The sequence below is a fragment of the Centruroides sculpturatus genome, unplaced genomic scaffold, assembly GCF_000671375.1.
Source record: "Centruroides sculpturatus isolate CEXI.00-Female unplaced genomic scaffold, Cexi_2.0 scaffold187, whole genome shotgun sequence".
In the NCBI taxonomy this organism is placed as follows: domain Eukaryota; kingdom Metazoa; phylum Arthropoda; class Arachnida; order Scorpiones; family Buthidae; genus Centruroides; species Centruroides sculpturatus.
The window spans coordinates 83,965-108,338 of NW_019385662.1; the positions used below are offsets into that span (position 1 = coordinate 83,965).

General features: G+C 27.9%; 1 protein-coding gene across 1 annotated transcript; it reads left to right on the forward strand.

Annotated features, from left to right (window-relative positions):
- The first annotated feature begins 1,649 nt into the window (after nt 1–1,649).
- Nucleotides 1,650–24,031, forward strand: LOC111640988 (high affinity copper uptake protein 1-like). The gene is made up of 5 exons (XM_023387089.1): nt 1,650–1,998; nt 6,810–6,878; nt 9,802–10,082; nt 14,757–14,826; nt 23,816–24,031. Exons 3-5 carry the CDS (start codon nt 9,855–9,857, stop codon nt 23,986–23,988), a joined length of 471 nt encoding a protein of 156 aa, XP_023242857.1. The 5' UTR covers nt 1,650–1,998; nt 6,810–6,878; nt 9,802–9,854; the 3' UTR covers nt 23,989–24,031.
- The last annotated feature ends 343 nt before the right edge of the window (nt 24,032–24,374 follow it).

The following is a 24,374-nucleotide window of genomic DNA, read 5'->3' on the forward strand; positions in this document are numbered from 1 at the left end:
ATCAAATTCAATTCAATAATTTTCATTAAAATTCTAATTAAAATCACGTTAATTTTGATTAGAATTTCATGTTTTTCGTTCGTAAGATAATATTTTACATCATTCAAATATTTAAATTTATTATCATTCACTTGAAAGATAAGAAATTTAAATACAGGATGATCCAAAAGTCAATTAACCGAGTATATATATATAAAGCAAGCAGTTTAAAATGTTTCGAACATTTTCAGAAAACAATTTAAATATATATCTGTTAACTGATTTTTGGGCTTCACTTTATATTAAAAAGTTAGATACATATAGAGGAGAAGAGGGTTTTATGGAATAGTCGGAAAATATGGATTACCGAGGTTTCTGCTCCGTTTGTTACTGCTATTACGTGGGAATACCATTAACTACAGTACTCAAGAAAGACTCCCACGATGCAGTGCAGTGAGAGTTGACCGCTTGTTGGTACCACGCGCTACAGAACAAAGAGTTTTTGCAGGCAAGTTTTCAAATATTTTAACCCACTAGTACACATGTGACTTGAACATTGATGTTAAGCATAATGTACACTAAAAGAACTGTAGTTTGTTATACTGTAGTCGTTTTTTAGCTGACAATGTTTTGTCCATCAGTTTAAAAGTGTATTTTCCAAGATGGCGTGTCGGGTATTATGGAATACTAGGATAAATGAAAAAGCTGAAAGAAAAGGATAAAAAGAAGGAACCAGAAGATTCAAAACAACAAAAGAAATCGAACATTCAAAGACCATCTGTTAAGAAATTAAACTTAGACCGACCTTATAGATCTAAACCTACTAGAGATGACTCCAGTGTTAGCAGCGATGAATCGTTCCAGTCTGATGTATCGTCTGTAATGGACTTCATACCATTATCTAAAGAACCAGAAAACGAAGACGCTGAATATATTTTCTGTAACGAAAAATTCTGCGAAGTTGAAAGAGGGAAAATTTGGATTCAATGCTTCAGCTGTTCTCTGTGGGCTCACCTTGATTGTACCGGAGTAGAGAAAGAAAATTATATTTGTGACTTTTGTAAATAGACTCGAAGCAGAAATGACATGCACATAATCTTAAAAATATGGTTTTTATAGTTAAAAATAACTATGTTTTATCAAGTCTAATTAGTTTTTCAATTATCCTCCATTTGTGATTTTTTAAATAATTTTTTTATAACAACAAAATAAATAGTATTTTTTTTAAGTGACAGTTCATTACAATTAGTTATAGTATGTACTCGTGATGATTTTGGGATTTTTATTCAAAAACCAGTAAATTTATTTTTAGAAATGTAAATGGTATTCCATAATACCCTCCTTTCCTCTATATATATATATTAAATTAAAAATGTTATCAGTGATTTATTAAATTCCATGCTCATTATCATTGCTTAAGACATATTTGCTTGCTTAATATATATAATTCATTATCACTAATGACAGAAATCCTACTTTGCAAAATTCATGTTAACGCTTATTTTTTCTGAATTATCAGCGAATTTGCAGCAAGAAAAATGATAATAAGGATTGCTCTTTATAAAAATCAATAGAATTATTTCTTTAATTAAGATTATAATAACGTGATTATTATTATTATTGTTGTTATTATTATTATAATGATCGTTCATAAATCCATTTCATCACAAACTGACATTGTTTATATCATTTTATGTATCGAAATGATACTCGATCGATAAATTTTGGCATTGAGGTTGACAAATTATCGTGTGCAAGTTCAAAATATTTCGCACGTCACGTCGAACACGTGACAATTTTCCACCCGTTCACTCAATGGATCATGCGCTGTTCTAGTGTTATTTCGTCATATCCGCTTTATCACTGGATTAATCCACGTGATTGTTATTTATTGGATCGATTTCAATTTCACACGTGAAGTACGGCAATTTTATTCATCGATTCCTCCATAGGATGATGAAGGAAAGGATGGTTTTTAAGTAAAAATTAATTAGTTTCCTAAATATTCCGCTTATACAGGTATAATAATAATAATTAAAATATTATATATCTGTTAACTGACTTTTGGGCTTCACTTTATATTAAAAAGTTAGATACATATAGAGGAGAAGAGGGTTTTATGGAATAGTCGGAAAATATGGAATACCGAGGTTTCTGCTCCGTTTGTTACTGCTATTACGTGGGAATACCATTAGCTACTCAAGAAAGACTCCCACGACGCAGTGCAGTGAGAGTTGACCGCTTGTTGTCGACGTACCACGCGCTACAGAACAAAATGTGTTTTGTGATTTTCAAGAGTTTTTGCAGGCAAGTTTTCAAACATTTTAACCCACTAGTACACATGTGACTTGAACATTGGTGTTAAGCATAATGTAGTTTGTTATACTGTAGTCGTTTTTTTAGCTGACAATGTTTTGTCCATCAGTTTAAAGGTTCATTTTCCAAGATGGCGTGTCGGGTATTATGGAATCTATATATATAATCGAGACGAGTTGATAATAATAATCAGCGCAGAGCCCAAACGGTTAGGAGTTGGAAGCTGAAATTTGGTACACAGTTAGGGTACGTCACGAAAACGCACACTAAGAAGGGATTTTTCGAAATGCCCCTCTGGGGGAGAGGGACAGGATTAAGCTTAACACTTCCATCAACAATAGAAGTGTTAATACTTTCATTGTTACTTAACACTTCCATCAACAATAGAAATGTTAAGTAACAATGAAAGTGTTAACAATGGAAGTGTCAACAATGGACGTGTTACGTAACAATGGAATTGTTAAGAGAAAGCGNTTGATGGGTTAATTTAATAATTAATCGATGCACGAGTATTTACGTTTTTTTCGTAATTAACGTACAGCTCTGTTAAGGTCCCAAACGTATTATTCGGAGTTTGAATTGAGCTGTAAAAACTGACATACCGGTTTATCTCGGGAGAATGCCGGATTGACTGACGTTTACATTCCTCTCTAGAGGACGCATTAAAAAATGAACACGTTTTTATTCTAAAACTGTGAAACAGTCAGTGTTACAACAAAAACTACGATTATATGTTTAATTGCTTCAACGAAAAAAATAACATATTAAATTTAAGAAACTCGCAGTAGTTATCTCAGCTTACACCAATTAACATTGGCTTTGTTTGAAATTTGAGAGGAAAATATTATTTTTAAGGTCGGGGATAGATGGTCAGTATAGCCCACACTGACTAATTAATATTACTAATCAGTGATATTAATTTTAAATTTTAGTCTCACAAGTCAGTTTAACTGGCATGCTGGTCTCCCCTGTTTATATGTAGCATGCCAGTCATTCCATATATTGTTTTTGAGGTTCCATTTTCTTTTTTTTTTTTTTTTATCATCAGTTATGTTTATGGGCTATGAAATTATAACTTTCAATTCAGTCAGTGGGATTTATCTTCTATAGAAGCAACGTATGACTTGTACTGTACTTAATAACAATTTAGCTATATTTACAATTTTCTAATTATCATATTTTATCCATAATTCTGAAATGTTACAATAAGTTTCATCTTAGTTTCAATATGCTTAGATGGAATGCCATTGTAATGGTTTTAGCATTTTTATTTTTTTATTATTTTGTAAATTTTTATTTACATTATAATCAATAAACAACGTTAATATTTAGACATAAACTTGATCTTGATTGAAAGTTTCATTTTTTTTAATGCATAAAATATTAATAATGTAATTTATAATAATGGAAAGCAGGAATAAAATAAAAATCAGATTTCTGCTTCAAAATATAAAATATATAATATGGCATAAATTATATTCCATGAAAAATTCAGGTATTTCAATGATGCATCTATAGAATACATAAGATGCAACAATTATAGAGAAATTATTGTCTGGTCCATTTGTGCTTTTGTTTCCATATTATTATCATCTATCTATTTTGTATCTTTGATAGCCATTGATGAATTACTTTGTGTACTTTATAATCTATATAATTTAATTTAAATACAAATTTAAAAAAATGAAAATAAATATTTTAACATTCCTATTAAATCTTATAAATATTGATTTGTTAAAATTGTGACAATTCATAAGGAGAAATATTTTTCATATGATTCAAGATGCTTTTCTTGGAGTGAAAATTTTTAATGCTGAGAAAACCATTTCTCATTAGATTTTATGCTTGAGGACTTCTTTAACAATCATACTTCAACCAATCATACTTCAATACATTGTTTTGAATTGTGTAATAATTTTCAGAATGTTAATAAAATATTTTCTGATAAAGCAATTTACTTAAACATTGAATTTTTATATTTGACAAAATATTATGAAACAAATTATTTCTGTAGGTGTGTGTGTTTACATGCAAAGTACTGTACAATAACCTGCTTCCCATATAACCTAACTTGACCTCAGTTTCATAGTTACAAGTCTTACTCCTATTTGTTTTCCTCTCAACTCCTACCTCCAAATACTCCTATCCACATAATTGTTATGTTTCCTTATGACTGTACCATTGTTTAAACAGACTGCAATATTTCCACTAAAGCAAATTTAAGTAGACATTAGACAAACATTTGTTTGCAAATCTAACAATATAAAACTATTTTTAAACTCAAATACATTATACGGATTTAAATTTAAATAATGCTAATGCATTTATGAGTATTTGAATAAGGTTAACAAAAATATTTTTACCAAATTTAAGCAATGGGCTGCACTGAACACATTTAGCAGGATGAATGCGGTTTACTAGCCATATGTTGTGCACCTTTTGATTTAAGATATAAAAAAATCAAGTATCATTGCTACTTCTGCTGGAAGTTTTGCAAGTGTGCATAAAAAAGTAAAATATCTAACTTCTTAGTTTTATAGGTGCAATTTCAGTAAGGTTATCAACCCTACAACTGTGAAATTCATTTTATATTCCTTTATTTTCTAAAACATGGCATTTGTTCTTTTAGAGTGTAATTTTGAATGTAATTTCCTGAGGATTGTTTAAAGACAACTGAAAATGCTAGAGAATAAAGAAATTTCTGCTGCATTTTATGGCATTAAAGTAAAATATGATTAAGAGAAGCATTTCTAATTGATTTCTACTTTTGGTTTTATCTTATGAGAAGTTATTATTTAAAAACAAAATCAAAATAGACAGAAGTATAGGAGTTAATAATTTATTACATAGAAATGTTTTTGAATTAACCCAATAGCAGATGCTTTCTAATAGGACAACTTTCAAACTAAAAGACTAAATTTTCAGATATTTTACTTTCCACATTTTAAATTTCTTTATATTCAATTTAGAAATTTTTTTATTGGAAATTACCTAATATTAGTCTGGAAATTTGAAAATATATCTGTTTATAGTATTGAGTCATTATTCTCTCTGTGTTTATACAAATTATTTATCTGAATAATAATTTTATTTCATAATAAAAAAATATATAAAATATTTACTTAAACAGTGCTTTTCATGAAACAAAAATGTGTTTTTTTGTAACTGAAAATAACACTTAATGTTTTTTGAGCATAATTCAAAAATTTATTATTCTTGTTCATTACATTTATATACTTTGATTTTTTATGTTGTTTTTGTCTTTGATAATGTGTCAAATTTATTACCAGTGGAAGCTCTTATATAATTAAATACAGTATACATATGTATTTTATTATATATTGAGTTTCTATATAAAGAATGATTATAAAGTTTTTATACAGCTTTAAACTCTTATAGCACTAGATATATACATGATAGAAATACATTGTAAATGGTATATAAAAGTTTAATTTGTAATGTTTTACTGCATCATGCAGCTGCTAAGGTCTTCAGTTCTGCAAGCTGTAACAAACATTTAAAATTTTCTTTCAGTAGTTAAAAGGATCCGCAAATAAATTAAATTTAACAAAAAGTTTAATAACACTAATATATAAAAACTCTGGAATTAAGCTTTTATATTCCATTTATAGTGTGTTTCTATCGTGTAAACATCCAAAGTTATTAAAATTTAAAGTTTGCCAAAGACAGAATGTATATTTTGTATATGCATAAAATACTTTTTAACATTATTTTTATCTTAATAAAAGTTGTATATTCTCTAATTGTTGTTCTGTTTGATATTTATAATTTCAAAACATCTTTAATAAAAGATGTTAAAGTATTATTTGTTGTATGTTTGAACTCAATTTTAGTTTTTACAAATAGATTAAATAAGGATTCATAAAGGTGCAAATAAAAATATGAAATTGATTTTATTTTATTTATTAATAAAACTTTGTCAATTAATTTAATGATATAGTAAAAAAAAAATCAGGTAATGCTTAACAGAGAAGCAAGCAATAGAGAAGCAGAAACAATAACAAGGAAATGTGAATAAACTGTGGAAGCATACATAAAATGAATGAATAAAATGAAAACAACGAAAAGCAAGAAATAAAAATATGATATAAAATAAATTGATTTTACAGTTGTGATGTTTTCACAGTTGTGAGGGAAAAATAAATATTTTATCATTATACATCCTGTTTTTCTTATATCTATTATAGAATATTTTCTAATATTGGAACAGTTTTTGGGAGGGGTACAGGATATGTTTATTTGAAATTTCTATCTTATTTCCTTTTTTTTTAAATATTAAAGCAAAAAAGTTATAGAAAATTTGTATTAAAAAATGTATTCTTTTAATGAATTTATTGCAAATAAATTTTAATTAGGTTAAAATAATTACTTTCCAGAAATAGTAAGCTTTAATGTATGATTTATTATCAATTAAATTTTATTAAATAAAGTTAATTAAGAGGAAATTTATCTAAAAAATTAAGAATTTAAATATGCATTTTTTTTATTTACAGGAATTGATTTTAATATTTAAACAAGCCTGTACTGTAATTAATTAACGATATAGTAATTAAATCAAAAAAGTGAGTATGTTGTTAAGAAAATTAATAAATTTATGATATTTTTAATAAAATATTATATATAAATGTAAATTATATATAATAGATATACTTTTATAATTTAATTGGTTCCTAGGAAACTGCTGTTAAGTAAGCTTTTGTATTTTCCATAATCTGTGTCATAAAGTGAGGATGACATCCCATATATATGATTTTAAAAATTTAATAATACAAAGGTGTGATATAAAAACAAAAAATACAGTATTATATAATGGTCATAATATAAAGTTTATATTATTCCTTAGAGTGAAGATTATATAGTGAACAGTTGTGAAGCAACAGGTAACTGCATGTATATATTATAGTCAGACTTCTATGAAGTCCTGTATAATGAATTTCTCTATTCAAGAAATTTCTCTCTGGAATGTTGAAAATGTATCTTATATATATATATTCACTATCAGTGCAATTTTTATATAACAAATTCTTTTTATGTAATGAATTTTTTACAATTTCCAGAGGCAAATTAATTTAACAATGTACCTAGATATATTGATAATGACTCTGAATGGCTAAGTAAGTGTTGACCTACCACTGGGGTGCCTGGGATTGGATCCAGGTAGGTAATTCCAGGCAGTCTGTCCTGGATATGTTATGTCCTGATCCTCACCACACAGCCACCTAACTCCTTTGTGGATCTGAGCAAACCCTGTAATGAAGACAAATAAAAGGCTCTCTTTATGCCCACAGGGCAGGAAGTATTAAAATGAGAAAATATTTAGTGCATGTCATCAGCTTATGAAATATTATATTTGCTATATTTGAATATATTTATACAGTTTGTTGTGTTTTCTCACAGTATAAATATACTAGAATAAAATAAATTGCAATAGTTTACAACAGGGGTTGGCAACCTTTTTGTCACTAAGGACACAATGAAAATTTTTAAATAATTCATTTTTAAAAACAAGTATAAGAGTCAAATGTCTGAATGTCAATCAATAAAGTTGTATATTATAGGAGTTCTATTCCCAAAGAACTATAAAATCTCTTATTAAGATAGAAAAATTTTCAGTTTTTTACAGTAAATATGTTATAAATGTTAATTTTTATTGTATGATTTCTGTTTAATCTATAACATTAATTTTTAGAAATAATTTCAATGCCAAAATCAAAACTGGCAGACAGCATCACTGAACAATAGCTTGAAACTTCTTATTTGTAAGATAATTGTGTGATAATGTGAAGTTGGTATAGAAAAAGTATTTTTAAAAGGTATCAAAGTATCATGTTTGAAAGTCAAGGAATGCCTGAATTTATTATCAAGAAATTACTTTCTGGAAATATTTTGATGATCTTTAAAGTCTTTTTAAACACAAGTCTTTAACTTTGATAAACCTGAAAGTGGATTGAAATATTGTCTAGCAATTTATTATTTTTATACCAGTATTTCACAAACTTTGTGTTCACAGACTAGTTTTTTTTTGTTTGTTTTTCATTCCAATCCCTTACAGACCAGTATTTTTTGTGAAATTAAATAAAAATGATTATAAAACAGAGAGAATGAATTTAAATGCATTTTAAGTTCTAGACTAATTTAGGAAAAAAGTACAAAAACAAAATTTGATTTTAATTATTTTGAAAAAATGGATTGTGTATGTTTTCAAGTAATTTCCTGGACTGATTTCAATTTTCAGTCATTGTCACTAAGTGTTTAAATAATAAAGAAAAACAAAAGTTATAAAATATGCTTTTAAAAGACGTTAAAAGGTATTTTTAAATAGTTTCTTAAATGGAATATATAAAATGATAAAATTTTAAGAGCTCGTAATGGTCAATTAATAAACTGTTTACAGACCAGCACTTGGTCCATATCACTGCTCTAGATAACAATTTCTTCATAAAATAGGTTAATTAAATCAAATTTTTGACCATACAAATAATTTTAGGTCAGTTTAAAATCCTTTTTTAATATTCCAGCTAGAGACAGATGGTTAAAACTTTAACACCAAAGACATGATACTAAAAAATACATACAATATACAATTGACGTCGACCTTTTCTTGGAGGATCTGACATCAACAACACAGCATTAAAAATTCTTAACTATATCACTCAGGTACAAATCAGTTGTATTTATACAGATCTGCAAACCTCTGGTGGAAAACTAAGAGATTATCGTAATTAGCATATCTGCATGAATAACAAAGTTCCAAGGATAAATTTTTGATTAAATCAAATTTTCGACCATACAAATAATTTTAGGTAAGGTTAAAATCCTATTTTAATATTTCAGCTAGAGGCATTAAAAAATAATTTCAGCTGGAATATTAAAAAAGGATTTTAAACTGCTTAAATTATTTGTATGGTCAAAAATTTGATTTAATCAAAAGTTTATCCTTGGAACTTTGTTATTCATGCAAATAGGTTAATGTTTCTAAGTTTTCATAAGAGTAATTTGGATTATATAATAATAATTTTATATTTATCAAGTTAAAATTTAAAAAATTTAAATGTGTTCATTACATAGACATGGGAGGTATTTAGATATACAGTATATGGTTCAAATAGTCATTAGTAGTTTTAGATTATATGTTTTACTGAGTTAAAACTGGCAGAATGGTCTCACTAGTTCTTGCTTTGTATTGGTCACTGAAATAGCAACCCAACTGCTGCTCATAAGACGTCATGATTTGTAAATTACTTCCCTGATTTAGGGGAACACTGTCACAACTTCAACCTATGTTTTGAACATAGCTAAATTTCTATGGTAATTAAATACAGCATTGCATATTGGCATAATGGAAAATTTATTAGTTTTAAGAGTAGAATATTGTAAATGATCATTCATAAAGCAGTTTACTGTATATTAAGAAATATTATAAAGAAATTTTTGAGTGTTACATTTAATTTTTGAAATTATAACATTTTTTTCTTTTTTTTTCAGGATTTGAAGAAAAGTTAATTTTAAAGATATACCAAATAGAAAAGAGTAGAAGAATGAGTTCAAGAAATGGATTTTTGACAATGTTCTATATTATTCTAAGTGTTGTAGTATTTGAGTGTATAAATACGTGTAAAGGAATGAGTGAACATGATGGGATGCATGAAAATCATACTGTTACTGATGGTCACAATGGACATAATGGTCATGACAGTCACAACGATCATAAAACAAATGATACAACTGGAAAGCCTAAGCATGACATGATGAATATGAATCATATGGTAAGAAGTATTCCTTTCAAGAGTGTATTTATTTATTTATTTATTATTAATAAGATTTTAAAATCATTTTAATTTTCCAAAGTTGAGAACAAAGATATTTTTAAAGATTTTATTCATTTTTTTATTACCATACTTTCATGTTTATAAGTTGCAAGTAATGAAAGGTTTTATTTTTATTCTAGCAATTTTCTGAGCTATATGCCATCACAGGTTAAAATGTAGTAATTTTACAAATCAATTCATCTTAGAATATAGAATATTATATTAACAACTGCTACTAGACAACTGGTTAAACTTAGAAATTAATAAACACTGCAATAACCTAAAAAACAAGAAAAAATATTTTAAATTATTTATTTAGAGTATTATGACTAAGACAAAACTTTTCTCACTTCTTTCTAGCAATTTAAACACTGAAGTGAGAAGTGAAGAAAGAAGTGTGAAAGGTTTTGTCTTAGTCATTTTAAATAGTTCTAGCTCCAAATGCATAGAAATTAGAATATTATATTTTGTATATGAATTTTTATTTATTTTTTTTTTTTATATGAAGTTTTGTACTGTATATGAAGTTTTACTTACAATAAATTAAATTTTTCTGTAATGAAATAAATGAATTTATCAATTAAATTTTGTAATTGGACAGTCTTCAGATTGAATTTTTAATTCATAATTGAAATAATTCCTGATAAATAAAAGCTACTGTAAGAATTTCTTTAAAACTGTTAAATATATCACTGTTGCAGATTATGTGTTCACGGATAGTGAGTAGGATACCTTACGAGTAAGTTTAAAAAATCATACACGACTACTTTGATCCATTTCAAGTCGTACCAAACCAAAAAGTGGCGGGCTTGATAAAAGACGCCACGTCATGGCTGTTTATTTATTATAAAAAATAATACAATGGTTATATGATACGAAGCATTGCTACACAATACAAATACAAAAGTTTATATAACACAAATCATTGTTACACACATAGGTAATGACAGGAGAGAAATTTAACAAAAACAAATCAATAATTTAATTAACATTTCATGATGCTAGTGATATAAATTATATGTGAATGTGTATATTAGGATAAAAAATAAAATAGCTTTTTATACATAACCAGCAACATGTGCCCAGTGTTGCTCAGGTTTTTGAGGGGAATATGGAACTGAGAGAGGATAATAAAAACAATGGTCCTAGTAACTAAAACATGCATTTATTGACCTGATTATTTATAATAATGTAATTGTAAAGAACAAAAAATTGTTTGGTGTTTCAGGACAAAGATAAAAGATCATTCTTGTCCCATTGCATAATTTTGGCGATCTAAATTTCACAAAACGATTATTGGTGCTCCACCCTACAACTCTAGATTATGGGGTGGTAATCCAGCTGGTTCCAAGGAGTTTAAAATCTCCACCGGGTACATTCAACAATGCATTTGTTTTTAGATGCCAATATTGCTCTCACATATATTCATCTGTGGTTTATGTAGTAAGTGTTATCATAGTAGTATCTGAATCTTCAGTGAATTTGCCATCACCAAGATGCAAAAGTTGTTTAGCAAAATTCTCTTCAGATCTGTCTCCCAATAAATGGATCCTCTTCTAAAGGAACAGCTTTTTAACATGATTTCACAGTGATGATGTCTGTAGGCAGGCATTAAGATACTTGGCAGGTGTCAGCAGGCAAACCAACAATCTATTATCAACAATCCAAACACCAACATCTATTATCAACCATTAAAAAAACCAACAACAATTAGCATTTATTATTTTTGCCAACAGATGGTGCTACATGTAAATGATATGGAATCTATACACTATTTTGGGGTAATATTAAGGTGACCAGCTTTTTTATAATGAAAAGGAGGACACTAATAAATTGAAGGAAAAAATATTGTAAATAAGAAACATTTTATTCATTGCAACGATAATACACTATAATAATCTCTACTGCATGCATTGGTGCCATGTCGTGTTTCGATAAGAAGTAAATAAAGCCATTTGTGCGTGCGCTCTCTCTCTCTCTCAAGGTCTCCCATGCAGAGAGCATGTGTCTCATAATTGCATCTCATTGCAATGTACAGAGCCTTGATGAATCGTCATGTTAAATACAAACACATCATATCACATCACACGCAATGGATCGGTTCGGCATTGATTGAATAGGGAGATTTACAGATTTGTCTTCAAATATTGAAAAGAAGGACATGTAGGAGGATACTTTTCGAGGGAGGACAAAACTTACAAAAGGAGGACGATTGGTCACCTTAGTAATATATAGCTTAGTGTTGATTCCTGAGTCTAAGTAATACTTATACAAACTTTGGTCCAGATTGGTTTAAGAATAAAGATTTGTATAAAGGACAAAGCAACAAACCAACTAGCCAACAAATCAACAAGAATTGATTTTTATATATATAGATATTGTAATATTTTGTTAATATCATTTGTAGCAAATAAAATATGACATAATAACGTTTTGTAAGAAAAAGTTATTTATATTGATTATAATAACCCTATAATAATCTACAATAAATCTATTACTAAATTGCTCTATTAGTATCTTTATTATATCAGTTTTTATATGAAAAATAGATACCCTATTTCCTTGATTAACCCAGTAGTGTTTATTTGTAAAATGTACCTAGTCCATTGGTTTTTTCGAGACTGACTTATTACCTTGCAATAGGAGACATTAAGTAAAAATTGAAAGAAATTAATTAATTTGTACATTTTCTGAACTAGCAAAATTATTTATTAACTGTTTGAAACAATTTGAAATTTTGTTCCAAAGACTGCTGGTCTTCGTTCTAACAAATCTTTACGGACGAATCGTAGCTTGAAAAAGGACCCAGGAGGGATCCGAAAAAGTTTGTGTGGACAATTATTCATATTTCCCACCAGTTAAAGGTTTGTTAAGAGATTATTTTACATTAATCCGGTGTGTGAAGATTCTTTATCCAAGACCCAATATTATGTATAGGAATATTGTGGCTGTTCTGTTTATAGGTTTTTCATATCTTAGTAAATATGTATCAACATTTAAAACCTGATATTTATATATGAAAGCTAAATGATTACTGGATTATGTCTACCTCTAGTGCCAAATTACATTTAATTATTAATAGTAATAATAATATTGCTTGATATAATCTGTCAATTGTTTGACATCAGTAAATATGTTTCTTTCTATGAAATAATTTATCATAATACTTTATTTTATCAAACATTTATCAAGTTTCTTTCTCATTTAAACTGTAAAACAGTAATAATTTCAGCTAAATATCATTTTGTTTTGTGGAAAATTAGATTTTTTATTATCAATATAAAATTACATGTATTTTTCATGATAATTAAGGATATATTTATTTTTAAGTTTAAATTAAGTATAAATTTAAATTTTCAGAATATATTTAAAAATTAAGAGGAAAAGTGGTTTACTTTACAAAACTTTAGTGTTCTAATTAAGATTAATAGTAGTATCATTAGAAATAGAGTAACAGGATTAAATAGCAGAAAGGAAAGTTAAAAGATGTTTACTGAATGGGAAATATAAATATAAAATTTTAAATTTTGAGCATCTGAAATATATTATTAACCTATTGTCAGGCACATTCTCTATTTTAAAATGAGCAGGTGCGACTCATCGTAGGTACAGACAATTTTTTATTCGTATGTAATCTATGCTGTTTTTATAGAACTTTATATTAGTTGTAACTTTAGGATTGAATTTATATATGATAAAAAATTCCTTAGCATTATATTTTCATGCCATATCGGACAGAGATTGTAAACAAAAAGAAAAAAGTAAACACACTCTAATGCTTTTGATCCAGTCCATAGATCATTTTCAGGTTTTAACCTTAAAGAATTAATGAACGGGCGTTAAGGGGTTAAGAATGTTACAAAATAAAAACTAGCAACAAGTGTTCTAAAACAGTCAACTCTTAAACAGTCCACATTTAAGAAGCCAAATATGAATTAAATGACACATTAAAAAATTAATTAAAAATAAAGTAAAATTAAAACCAAAGATAAAAAGTAAATATAAAATATTTCAGGATTACTGCAGTTTATTTATGGACTAGATCAAAAATATTAGAGTATGTTTTTCTTTTTCTTTACAATCTTTTGCCTGTTTGGTATAAAAAAATATAGTAGCTGAAGTATGAGAAGTGATTATGTAACTATAAATTCCTCAGCATGTTTGATGTGGTGTAAGAGAGATATAGATTATTTGCAAACATTGGCATGCACTTAAATTTGTATTATTATTAAATACATTAAGAGGGGTATTTATAAATTTTCTTATGCTGATTTTTATATTTAAACTGTGATATTAATGCTATTTGTCTTTTGACATACATTTTTTTCTACTTTATCACTATTGTACGGCAGTTTATAAGTACAAAGTACCGTTTTCATTAACCAAAATTTTATGCAGCTAAAATAATCAGCAGTTGTTGGACAATTCATCTAACACACAGCCTTAGTATCTCTTATACAATTTTCTATACATTCAGCTCTATATATTGTAAATATTTATTGATTAACATCATCATATTAAAGTTTTCAATCATAATCATTATTTGGTATTTTTATTTAATAATGAGCTATCAGATATTTCTACTCTTTTATATCTGTTGCTAGTTAAAAATGATGCTTCATTTATTTTTAGATGATGTATTTTCATGGTGGTGTTAAGGTTACGATACTTTTTAAAGAGTGGGCTGTTTCAACTGCTGGTGGTAAGAATTTATTTTTCATTATTATTTTTATAATACAGATAATCATCATATAAAGTATAAACCAATATTTTATAAATAATCATTTTTATTGATAAAATTTCCAAAATATTCTTTAAAATTAGTCAGCAGATTTAAAATAACATTAAAATGTAAGTTTGTATAAAAATTGTTTTACTTACATGGATTTTATTTAACTTACCTAAGATTAAAATACAATTGGAAAAAGTGTCTTGATGAAGGACATGACTTTGTCATCATAAAAATTACTTATAAAAAAATTGCATTAAACTAATCTGTTATCAGAATACAGTAGAACCTCGATTATCCGGACCTCCATTATCCGGATTGTTCAAAATAAACAAAAATTTTACGAATTTGCTGATTTGCACTTGGCGAATTACGACACTGTTTATGTAGGTGATGGAATGCGTAACTTTTTTGTTTCAACAACGTCTCACCCAGCACAGTGGTCGTAAACTCTTAAATATATTTTACGTAGTAATAAAAATATAACTTGACATACGTATTTATAAATAATTTATATTCAAATTACATCATCTCTATGACCAAGGGCGGCATAAGGCATGGACGATGTGGGCCACCGCCTATGCCTCGCGGTCCGAAGGGCCTCCTGCCTCGAAGGTTTATGCATTACTTAAAAGCCGCGAACACGACGAAAAAATTTTACTCGAAAAAATTATGAATAAAAATTTGACAAACTATTTATCAGTTTGTAAATAGTTTGTCAAATTTTTATTCATAAAAATGCAGTTTCAACTGCTTTTTATTTTATAAAATCCGTCTTCTCGCGCCACCAGAGGCCTTTTAAACAATAGGTAGTCTGTTAACGTTGGTCAGTAGTAGTCCAAATTGAATATGAACGTTTGTTTCTTGAAAATTTGATCATGATTTAAATACAGTAATTATTTTTAATATTACCGATATGTCATTGAAAAGAAAACGTGTTGTATTATCATTAAAAGACAAATTAAAGTATTTGTTTCGATTATCCAAATTTTTCCTTATCCAGACTACCTTCATCCCCAATTAGTCCGGATAATCGAGGTTCTACTGTATTTGGATGGCTGATGCAATAAATATCTCAGCCTGTCATTCTGAAGAATCTAGATTCAAATACAATTCAGATTTTTATGAAAAGTTTGATGTGTTGGATTGCATCCTTTAAACCATTTGGCTACCCAATTGTGGTCCTGCTGAACTCGTTATGATTGTGAGGAAAGGACTTCTTAGTGTCAAAAACAGAAAAATAATCAGAAAAGAAAAATGAGTTAATAAGCACACACTTTAAACAACCTTTAAAGTCCAATAACTGGACTTTAAAGGTTGTTTAAAGTGTGTTTTGATTCATTCCAGTATTAAAAAGATAATTTTAATGAGTTAATAAGTTTTTAATCATATATGAAAAGAAAATATTTACTTTTTTTATAGATGGGGTGATCAAAAAGTAACTTTATAAAGTTTACAATTTAGAAAGCAAAGAACTGTTGAGTATAACTTTATTGTAGATGGATAGTAATGACTCAGATTGGTAACATTGAATGGTTAGAAGACTCATGACTGCACTAGACAGTTATGACATGGCATTTCCAAGAAGACTAGAAAAATAGGCCCATGTAGATGTCCAAATAGTTATTCAATTTTGTTCCTGAAAGATTCCAAAGGTTTCTGAAACACATTTTCAACTTACAAGGTGTAGGCCTATGAGAGGACAATTTCATGTCCTATCAAAGTGTTGTAGAATAGGTTCTCAACTAGACTGTGGATTTACTGTAGACTTTTTGATGAAGTTAACACAGCCTGAATTTGATCTTTTCTGATATGTTTTCCTATATTTGAAGAAACACATAAATGGTTGCTGAAGAAATGGAAGCTGTTGTTACTGGATGGCTACAGCAATAGGAACAGGAATTTTTTAAGAACAGAATGCAGTGTGATAAATGCTTGAACAGCCTACAGATATTTGCAGATTTATTGCTTACAGATAAATCCTGTGTATTTTCATTTTCTCAAAGTATTTGTCTGTGTTGTTGGCTTTTGTAAAATTACTTTTTGATCACCTTATATATATTCACAAATTCTGAATGGTATATATAAAATTATATTAAATGCAAATAAAATATCTAATGTTTGCATAAAAATATATATTACTTTTAAATTCAAGTAGAGACATACATTTCAACACAAAAAGTATATGAAAAATCTATTACCTAAAATCTGATAACATATACAGTCAGATCTTTATATTTTTGGAGCTAACACCTAACTCCACAAATGTGAAATTTTGTGAAAACACTCTTGCCAAAATAACCCAGATATTTTCTATTAAGATATTTAATAGTAAATGATGTAAGTATTTTTATTAAATACTTACATCATTTACAATTAATAAAAAATATTTAAAAGATTTTGTGTTTTACAATAATGGGAAACATTATAAACCATGTTTCTTAAAATACTATGTCAAAATTTTAGTATATAATTAAGAAAACTGGTGTATGCATCAAGATATTTATCAGATACCCACAACACACCAAGGTTTTATGAACAGCACACCATATAACCTTAGTGTGCTGTTCATAAATCATAAATTTCAGTAAGAATTACTAAAAATATTAAGTTACTCAAATGCTAAAATTTAAAAAGTTTTATGTCAGAAACTATAATTTCTATCAATTACAATGCATTAAACATCACTTTAGTGACTGGTGATCCTATTGGGATCATGCTAATGTGAGACTGAAGACACACATGTTCCACCATCACTTAGAGTGAATGCAGTGAGCAGCAGCCAATGTTTTAGCATGATATAGAACAACATGATACATGAATTCATGAATACATATACTGTGGACTGTGAAGGCTCAATATACTTTATTCATTTCAGTATATCTTTAAAATAAATCTGTATTTAATTTATCTATAATTTTTCAAGTTTCAGTGCTGATTTTGTATATTTATTTTATCTGTATTAAATTATTATGTAAGCTGCATTATGTATGCATAAAATGTTTTCAAATGACCAGTCATATATCAAAATACTGAAATGTATTTAAACCTGATTGGACATTTGATGAAGTGCTAATGTTTTGTGTACATACAATTTTGTTACTTGTTTTATATATGCATTACATGGAAGTGTGTGAAAAGTGGTAAATTTATGTAACAGTATGAAATGTATAATTTGAATATTGGAGAATTTAGTCATATGTAAGGTTAAATTTCCCACTATTCAATGTATATGTTCTATTTAAAATAGTATATTCAAACTTGTAAAATAGATGGAAAGATTCACGGAAAATTCAAATTGTTGGATATTTATATTTGCTGAACTGAACTGAAATACTGTATAATCATTTATTTATATTATCAATTATTATATATAATAAATTTTTTAATTCTTTAATTTATTACATATAGATCTTTTTTATTTATATTGNATTTAAAAGTTTATTTATTTATAAAATTTATTCTAATTGATATAATAGGAAAATTATATTTGTCTCAATAGAACACAGATTTGACTACATTGCCAGGCAGTTCTTATTTGAAATTCATATTTTAGTGGATTGCCTTGAATTTATAAATCACAACTGATATATAATCAAAACAAATTTTTTCTGTAAAGAAATAAATCAAGTTTTTGCAATTTACAAATATAGTGACTTGCTTTTAATTTTTAATTACAAAATAACAATTTTATTAAAAATAGCTTAATTACATAGCTTAAATAATATTATCTGTACTTGTAGTTATAAGGCATGCTCTATAGCAGCGGTTCTTAACCTGGGGTGTGAGAGAGCATTTCCAGGGGTGCAAGAGAAATTTCAAAAATTAAAAAAAAAAAATATGAATGAGGCGACCGTGTTCTCTACAAACCGTGGTACCCAGCAACACAGCACCCCCACTTCTTCATTCTCTACCATTTCACTTCTACACTCTCTATTCTATTGTCTCTCAGCACATAAAAGCAATACAAATGCAAAGTAGCTCTTCTGTTTTTATTAACAGCATTTATACAATACTCAAAACAGAGACTATTATAATATAAACTTAAAGCTTTCAACTCTATTGCAATATCTGTTTTATGAAGAACTAATGATCAGAAATAACATAAAGTTTTTTATGAAACTTTTCATAGTTTTTACGAGTGTTATTATTCAACGCAGTGTTAAGTGGTTGGAAGTCGTTTATCTTTCATAGTTTGATAAATTTGTGTTATAATCTTATCACAAAGTAATTTTCATGAGATCTTTGGCATGTTGCAACTGCTAAAAATAATCCTATCATATTAAAAAACTAGTAATATTATATATAGGTTCTAAAATATAAATATCAGAATGATATTGCAAAAAATCTGCTTTATTAGAAGTCACTCTAGTAGCTGAACTCCAATAAAGCAAATTTTTTTAAAGGATTTGGAGTTATTTTTATTATCAGAATGATATTAATAATTTTGCAGAAAAATTAGTAATATCATTCTATTTGTTTATATATGCAGAGGATATTACATAATGTTATTAGAAAAAATATTTTTAATTTTTGACTCAGAGTATTAATTTAACATAGGAGGGCTGTCAATTTCCAGCATTTTGGGCATACTGTCAGCTAGTACAGTGCTAAAATTTATCCCATTTTGGTTTCACTTTTGCTGTCTTTTATTCTAGTACCTTTTTAAGTGAAATCTATTTTAAGTTAGCTGAATTAGGATAATATTGCTTATTGTATTTCCTTTTGTATATTGCTTAGAAGTACCAAACACATCTGGGGATGAGAGTTATCAAACTGGACAATTAATCTCAAACTGGGTGACTCAAACAACTAAACTGCATTAATTAACTTATGTGTTTGCTGTTTTTATCCAATGTCAGCTTCTTTGAGGAACAATGTCAATATTCCTAACATTTTGAAGTTAAGAGGACTGAGATTGTCTTATTTAAACACAGAGTTTAGTTGAAAAATTGATAATTTTTAAGTTTTAATCTGTTTTATTTTTCTGTTGAATCTGTGTATTATATCAATATGTAACTGGTTCAAACACTGTTATTCTTTAAGAATTATCACATGCACTGTGCATGTGATAATTCCTAGAGAATAACAGTGTTTGAACTGATTACATATTGATATTTGAAAAACAGAATAGAAATGGAAAGATAAATTATAACTGTATATTATAATTCATATTTTTATGAATAACATGAATAAACTACTGTATATTTCATTGAGTGTCTTCCTAAAGTCATTGATACTCATCAATAACTATTTGGTTAAGGTTTAATGACATCATCACTGAATTAATTTCATAAAATTAAGCATTGAGCTCATCATTTCCAAGACATGCTTTGCTTGATGATCAATTGATCAAATAAGTCACTACTCATCATCACAGTGTAGCCTTTACGAACACTTGGAAAAAGCAATGACTTTAGGAAAACTCTCATTAACTTTTATTCTAAAATATATTGTAAAAAATTCACAGGAAAAATATTCAATTTGCCATTTACATTGGTAAGGATAATTACTAAACTTTGATAAAATTAATAAAAATTGCAAGAGGCGATTGATAAATAAAATATTCTACTGCAGCATGCTTATGTATACCAAGAGTATCTAGTAGTGATGTAATGAATATTTGGTTACTATTCGGTATTCAGCCAAATAACGAATATTTAATCACTATTCGGCCGAATACCGAATACCTAAAAGCAAGAGTAAGAAATAACAAAAACACAGTAAATTAATCATTTTGGTATTTAGATTTAATGTTATCAGGTAGTGTTGTTTATATTTATTTATAACTTATAACATGCACAAAATAAAAAAAAATAATATTAGTCACATGTATTTACAATTTATAATTACAAATATCAGCACATGTACACACCTATTCATTCGAGAATTGTCGCACACATCTGAGGGTCTGACCCTGCCTATCCTTTTTAAGCGCTCGTCTTTCCTTTCTCTTTCCTCTATCTCTCTAGTCCACGTATGCCTATGCATACATCATAATACGCACTCACGATACTTTTGATTCTTCACTTTTCCGTCGTAGTTTTTCCATTTTATAATTACGTGACTCATAGCCTGGTGATAACGGAGAAAAGAGACAGATACATCGGTATATGTCACAGTTATGATTTCACAGATTCCAGACAGCTTGATAGCCTGAATGGTCCCAGGCTTTCGCCCGTGCACACTAAATGACTTTCATTACAAGCATTTAGCTTTCCGAAGTCTATGACAACAATTGTTTGGCATTGACGGCCACGAATTTCGCGCCAATAAGTTGCCTCGACTTGTTCGATTATGTTATCAACTCAATTTCACATTTATTTTCACATTTTCACTTCACGTCTTTCTCTGTTCTTTTTCCGTTATTTACACATGTAGGTCATTTCATTGTTATTCACATTTGATATCATTTATCACTTACTGCCATGACACTCTGGTCTGTCCGCTACAACTGTCAATAATTAATGCAATTGGCAAAGCGCAGTGACAGCAGGCCAATGGAGAGAAGGGTCCTTGCCATAATGCAGTTTGCGCGCCAATTTTCGTATGTGCATTAATCAAGCCAAATAGTTTGGCAGAATAGACGAATATTCTGCCACGCTCCTGGCCGAATATACTATTCGTTGCAACACCAGTATCTAGCCTAGAGATTGGTAATCTTTTATGATTGTTGTGTTAAAACAATGTAATGGTTCAGCATGTCAGTTTTATTTTGCAAAAATCTTCATAAACACCAAAAAATAAAGTTTAACTATATAAACAAATGTTTTCAACAATTTTAAATCGTCATGTTCAGGTCAAAGAATAAATATGGAAAATAGAACTTAAACCTTTTTTAAAAACAAGCATGTGAATTTNTTAAAAAAAAAAATACTAACAAGACGACCATGTTATCTACAAACTGTGGTACCCAGCAACACAGCACCCCCACTTCTTCATTCTCTACCATTTCACTTCTACACTCTCTATTCTATTGTCTCTCAGCACATAGTGCTTGTCATCAGTCGTCAATACAGTACGTGCAGTTAATGTAGTCACATTGCCACATGCATACAGAAACTAGTTGAGACGTATTTGCATACCTTGAATACAGCACTTTTGCATCAAAATAAAAGCCAGAAATCACTTAAATGCATCTGATGACTTACGTGTGGCTCTTTCAAAAAAGAGCCTCATTTTAATAGAATTATTATGAATAAACAACAACAACCTAGCCATTAAAATTTAAATATTACTTTTTATGTTATATAGTAATATATATTGTAAATAAACACAGCATTTGTTCATGCTTTATTGCATGAATAAATGTTTTTTCTTAAATAAAAAATATACATACATTTTTTAAGGGGGTGCAAGAGCTTATTTTCAAATTCAGGGGGTGCTGACCACTAAAAAGGTTAAGAACCACTGCTCTATAGGATGTGTCAGAAATAATAGGACAATATATGAAATGCTATGATATTAAGTGTTAATTTTATTTCAAAAGCAAGATTTTGTTTACATGAGTTAGATAACAAGTAGTCAGTCTGTACAATTTTCCATGTTGTGATTTGTTGATGTATGCTTGGAGCTATGTTTGAAAAATTACTTCAAACATAGGTCTTTCTATTTCTGACACACCATATATAGCATTTAATAAAAAATTGTCTCATACTGCTATCATGTAACAGTACCAGATCCAGAAATCATTAGAGTGGATGCAGAAAGGAAACATAATATGCCTTACAAAATTTTTTACTACCTGCTTTACTCAGAATAAACTCCACAGAGAGGTATCCTGTGCACTCCCTAAATTTGCTCTTCTCACATAGTATCATTTTGGATAGCCACATTGTAAATTTAGTAGTGTCCAGCAGGGGATATATGATAAACATAGCTCCATACTACACTGGAATTTATAAAAAGAGATTGACAAAGTTTATATTTTTTTTCTTCTAAGTAATGATTAGTATAAACTTTAAAAAATGTTTTAAATAGGAAACTTTATTATTATAAAAATATTCAAATTTTAAAATTGATTTAATAGCAGTAAAGATGCTCTGGATCAGCTTACCAAATATTAAATGTAATTACTAACAATTTTTATATTAAATCTATTTTTTAAAATAATTTACCAAATTAATATGGTTTGTTTAATTAATTATAGTCATTATTATAACTCGTATTTATTAAAAGTAACCATATGATGAAAACTTTATTTATATTTTCAGACATAAAATGCTGAGTTGGTCTCATGGTCTCCAAACTGTGTTGCATGTTGTACAAATGATTATCAGTTACTTTTTAATGTTAATATTCATGACATATAACATATGGTTATGTCTTGCCGTGGTACTTGGATCGGGAGTCGGATATTTTCTCTTTGGCTGGAAGAAGGCTACCGTCGTCGATGTCACTGAACATTGCCACTAAGTAAATTGTTTATTTTTAAAATGTTACATTGGTAAAGTGTCATTTCTAATGTAAAAATTGCATAATAAATTATGCGTGGGACCAAACAAATAAGGGAATTATACAAAAAAAACATATCTTATATCTATGTAAGGTGGAGATAAATTATAACTGTATATTATAATTCATATATTTTATTCTTTCTGCTCAATGGTTTACACTATATTATGTGTTATTTAAAAAAATAATTTATAAAAAAAAAGTGTGATATACAGGAAATATTCTGTAGAAATAACTATCATAGTATTATTTTATCAATATATTGCTATGAAAATTATATGAGAGCTATTTTAAGCATACAATAAGTTCTTCATAAGTTAATTAGTAAAATTTCATAATTATTAAATGAATGAAATGAAATAGTAACTGAGATTTTATTAAGTGTCATTAATACTATATTAATTAATAATATTTCCACATTTGTAATATTAAGTTTGAATTTCTATAACAAGTGTTAAATTTCTTTATTTATTTTGAAATAATTTTTATTAATTTTTGTTTTTCTTAGGACTTGTTGGTTCTGTAATAGGAATATTTTTATTAGCTCTCATTTACGAAGGTTTAAAGTATTTTCGAGAGCATCTCTTTAAAGTACATCTTTCTTCGATACAATTCTCTACAGTAGCAGTCACAGAACAGAATGGTGACTCTATAAGGGAAGTTCATAATATAACAAAGTAAGTTTTATATATGTTTTAAATTGCATCTTATATAAGGTTTTATATTATTTCTGAGAATTTGATTCAGAGTTTCTCCTGGATTTTGCAGAGTGACAGGTTTTGAGTTTTAGAGGGTTCCTCCTGGGATTTCTGCTTGACTATCTGGCTCCAATAATAATCTGTTACTTAATTAAGAGTAACTGTAGATAAATAAGAGCCAATTAAGCATTGGTTCAGAGTACCAAAAATTTAAAAGGCTAGAGTAAAAAATATTAATACTGACACTATGTTGACTCAGGATGTCAATTGTTCAAACTAGTACTGATTTTAATTAGAATTTCTTCTTTATTGGTAAATGAATTTGCATTTTAAATACTTGAAATATAAATATTAGTATAGCTAAAATAA

Bases quoted from the DNA above. Each gene is read 5' to 3' on its own strand.
- LOC111640988 (XM_023387089.1), top strand. From the start codon at position 9,855: ATGAGTTCAAGAAATGGATTTTTGACAATGTTCTATATTATTCTAAGT. The intron at 10,083-14,756 runs GTAAGAAGTATT...ATTTATTTTTAG, and splicing joins TGATGAATATGAATCATATG to ATGATGTATTTTCATGGTGG. The intron at 14,827-23,815 runs GTAAGAATTTAT...TGTTTTTCTTAG, and splicing joins GGCTGTTTCAACTGCTGGTG to GACTTGTTGGTTCTGTAATA.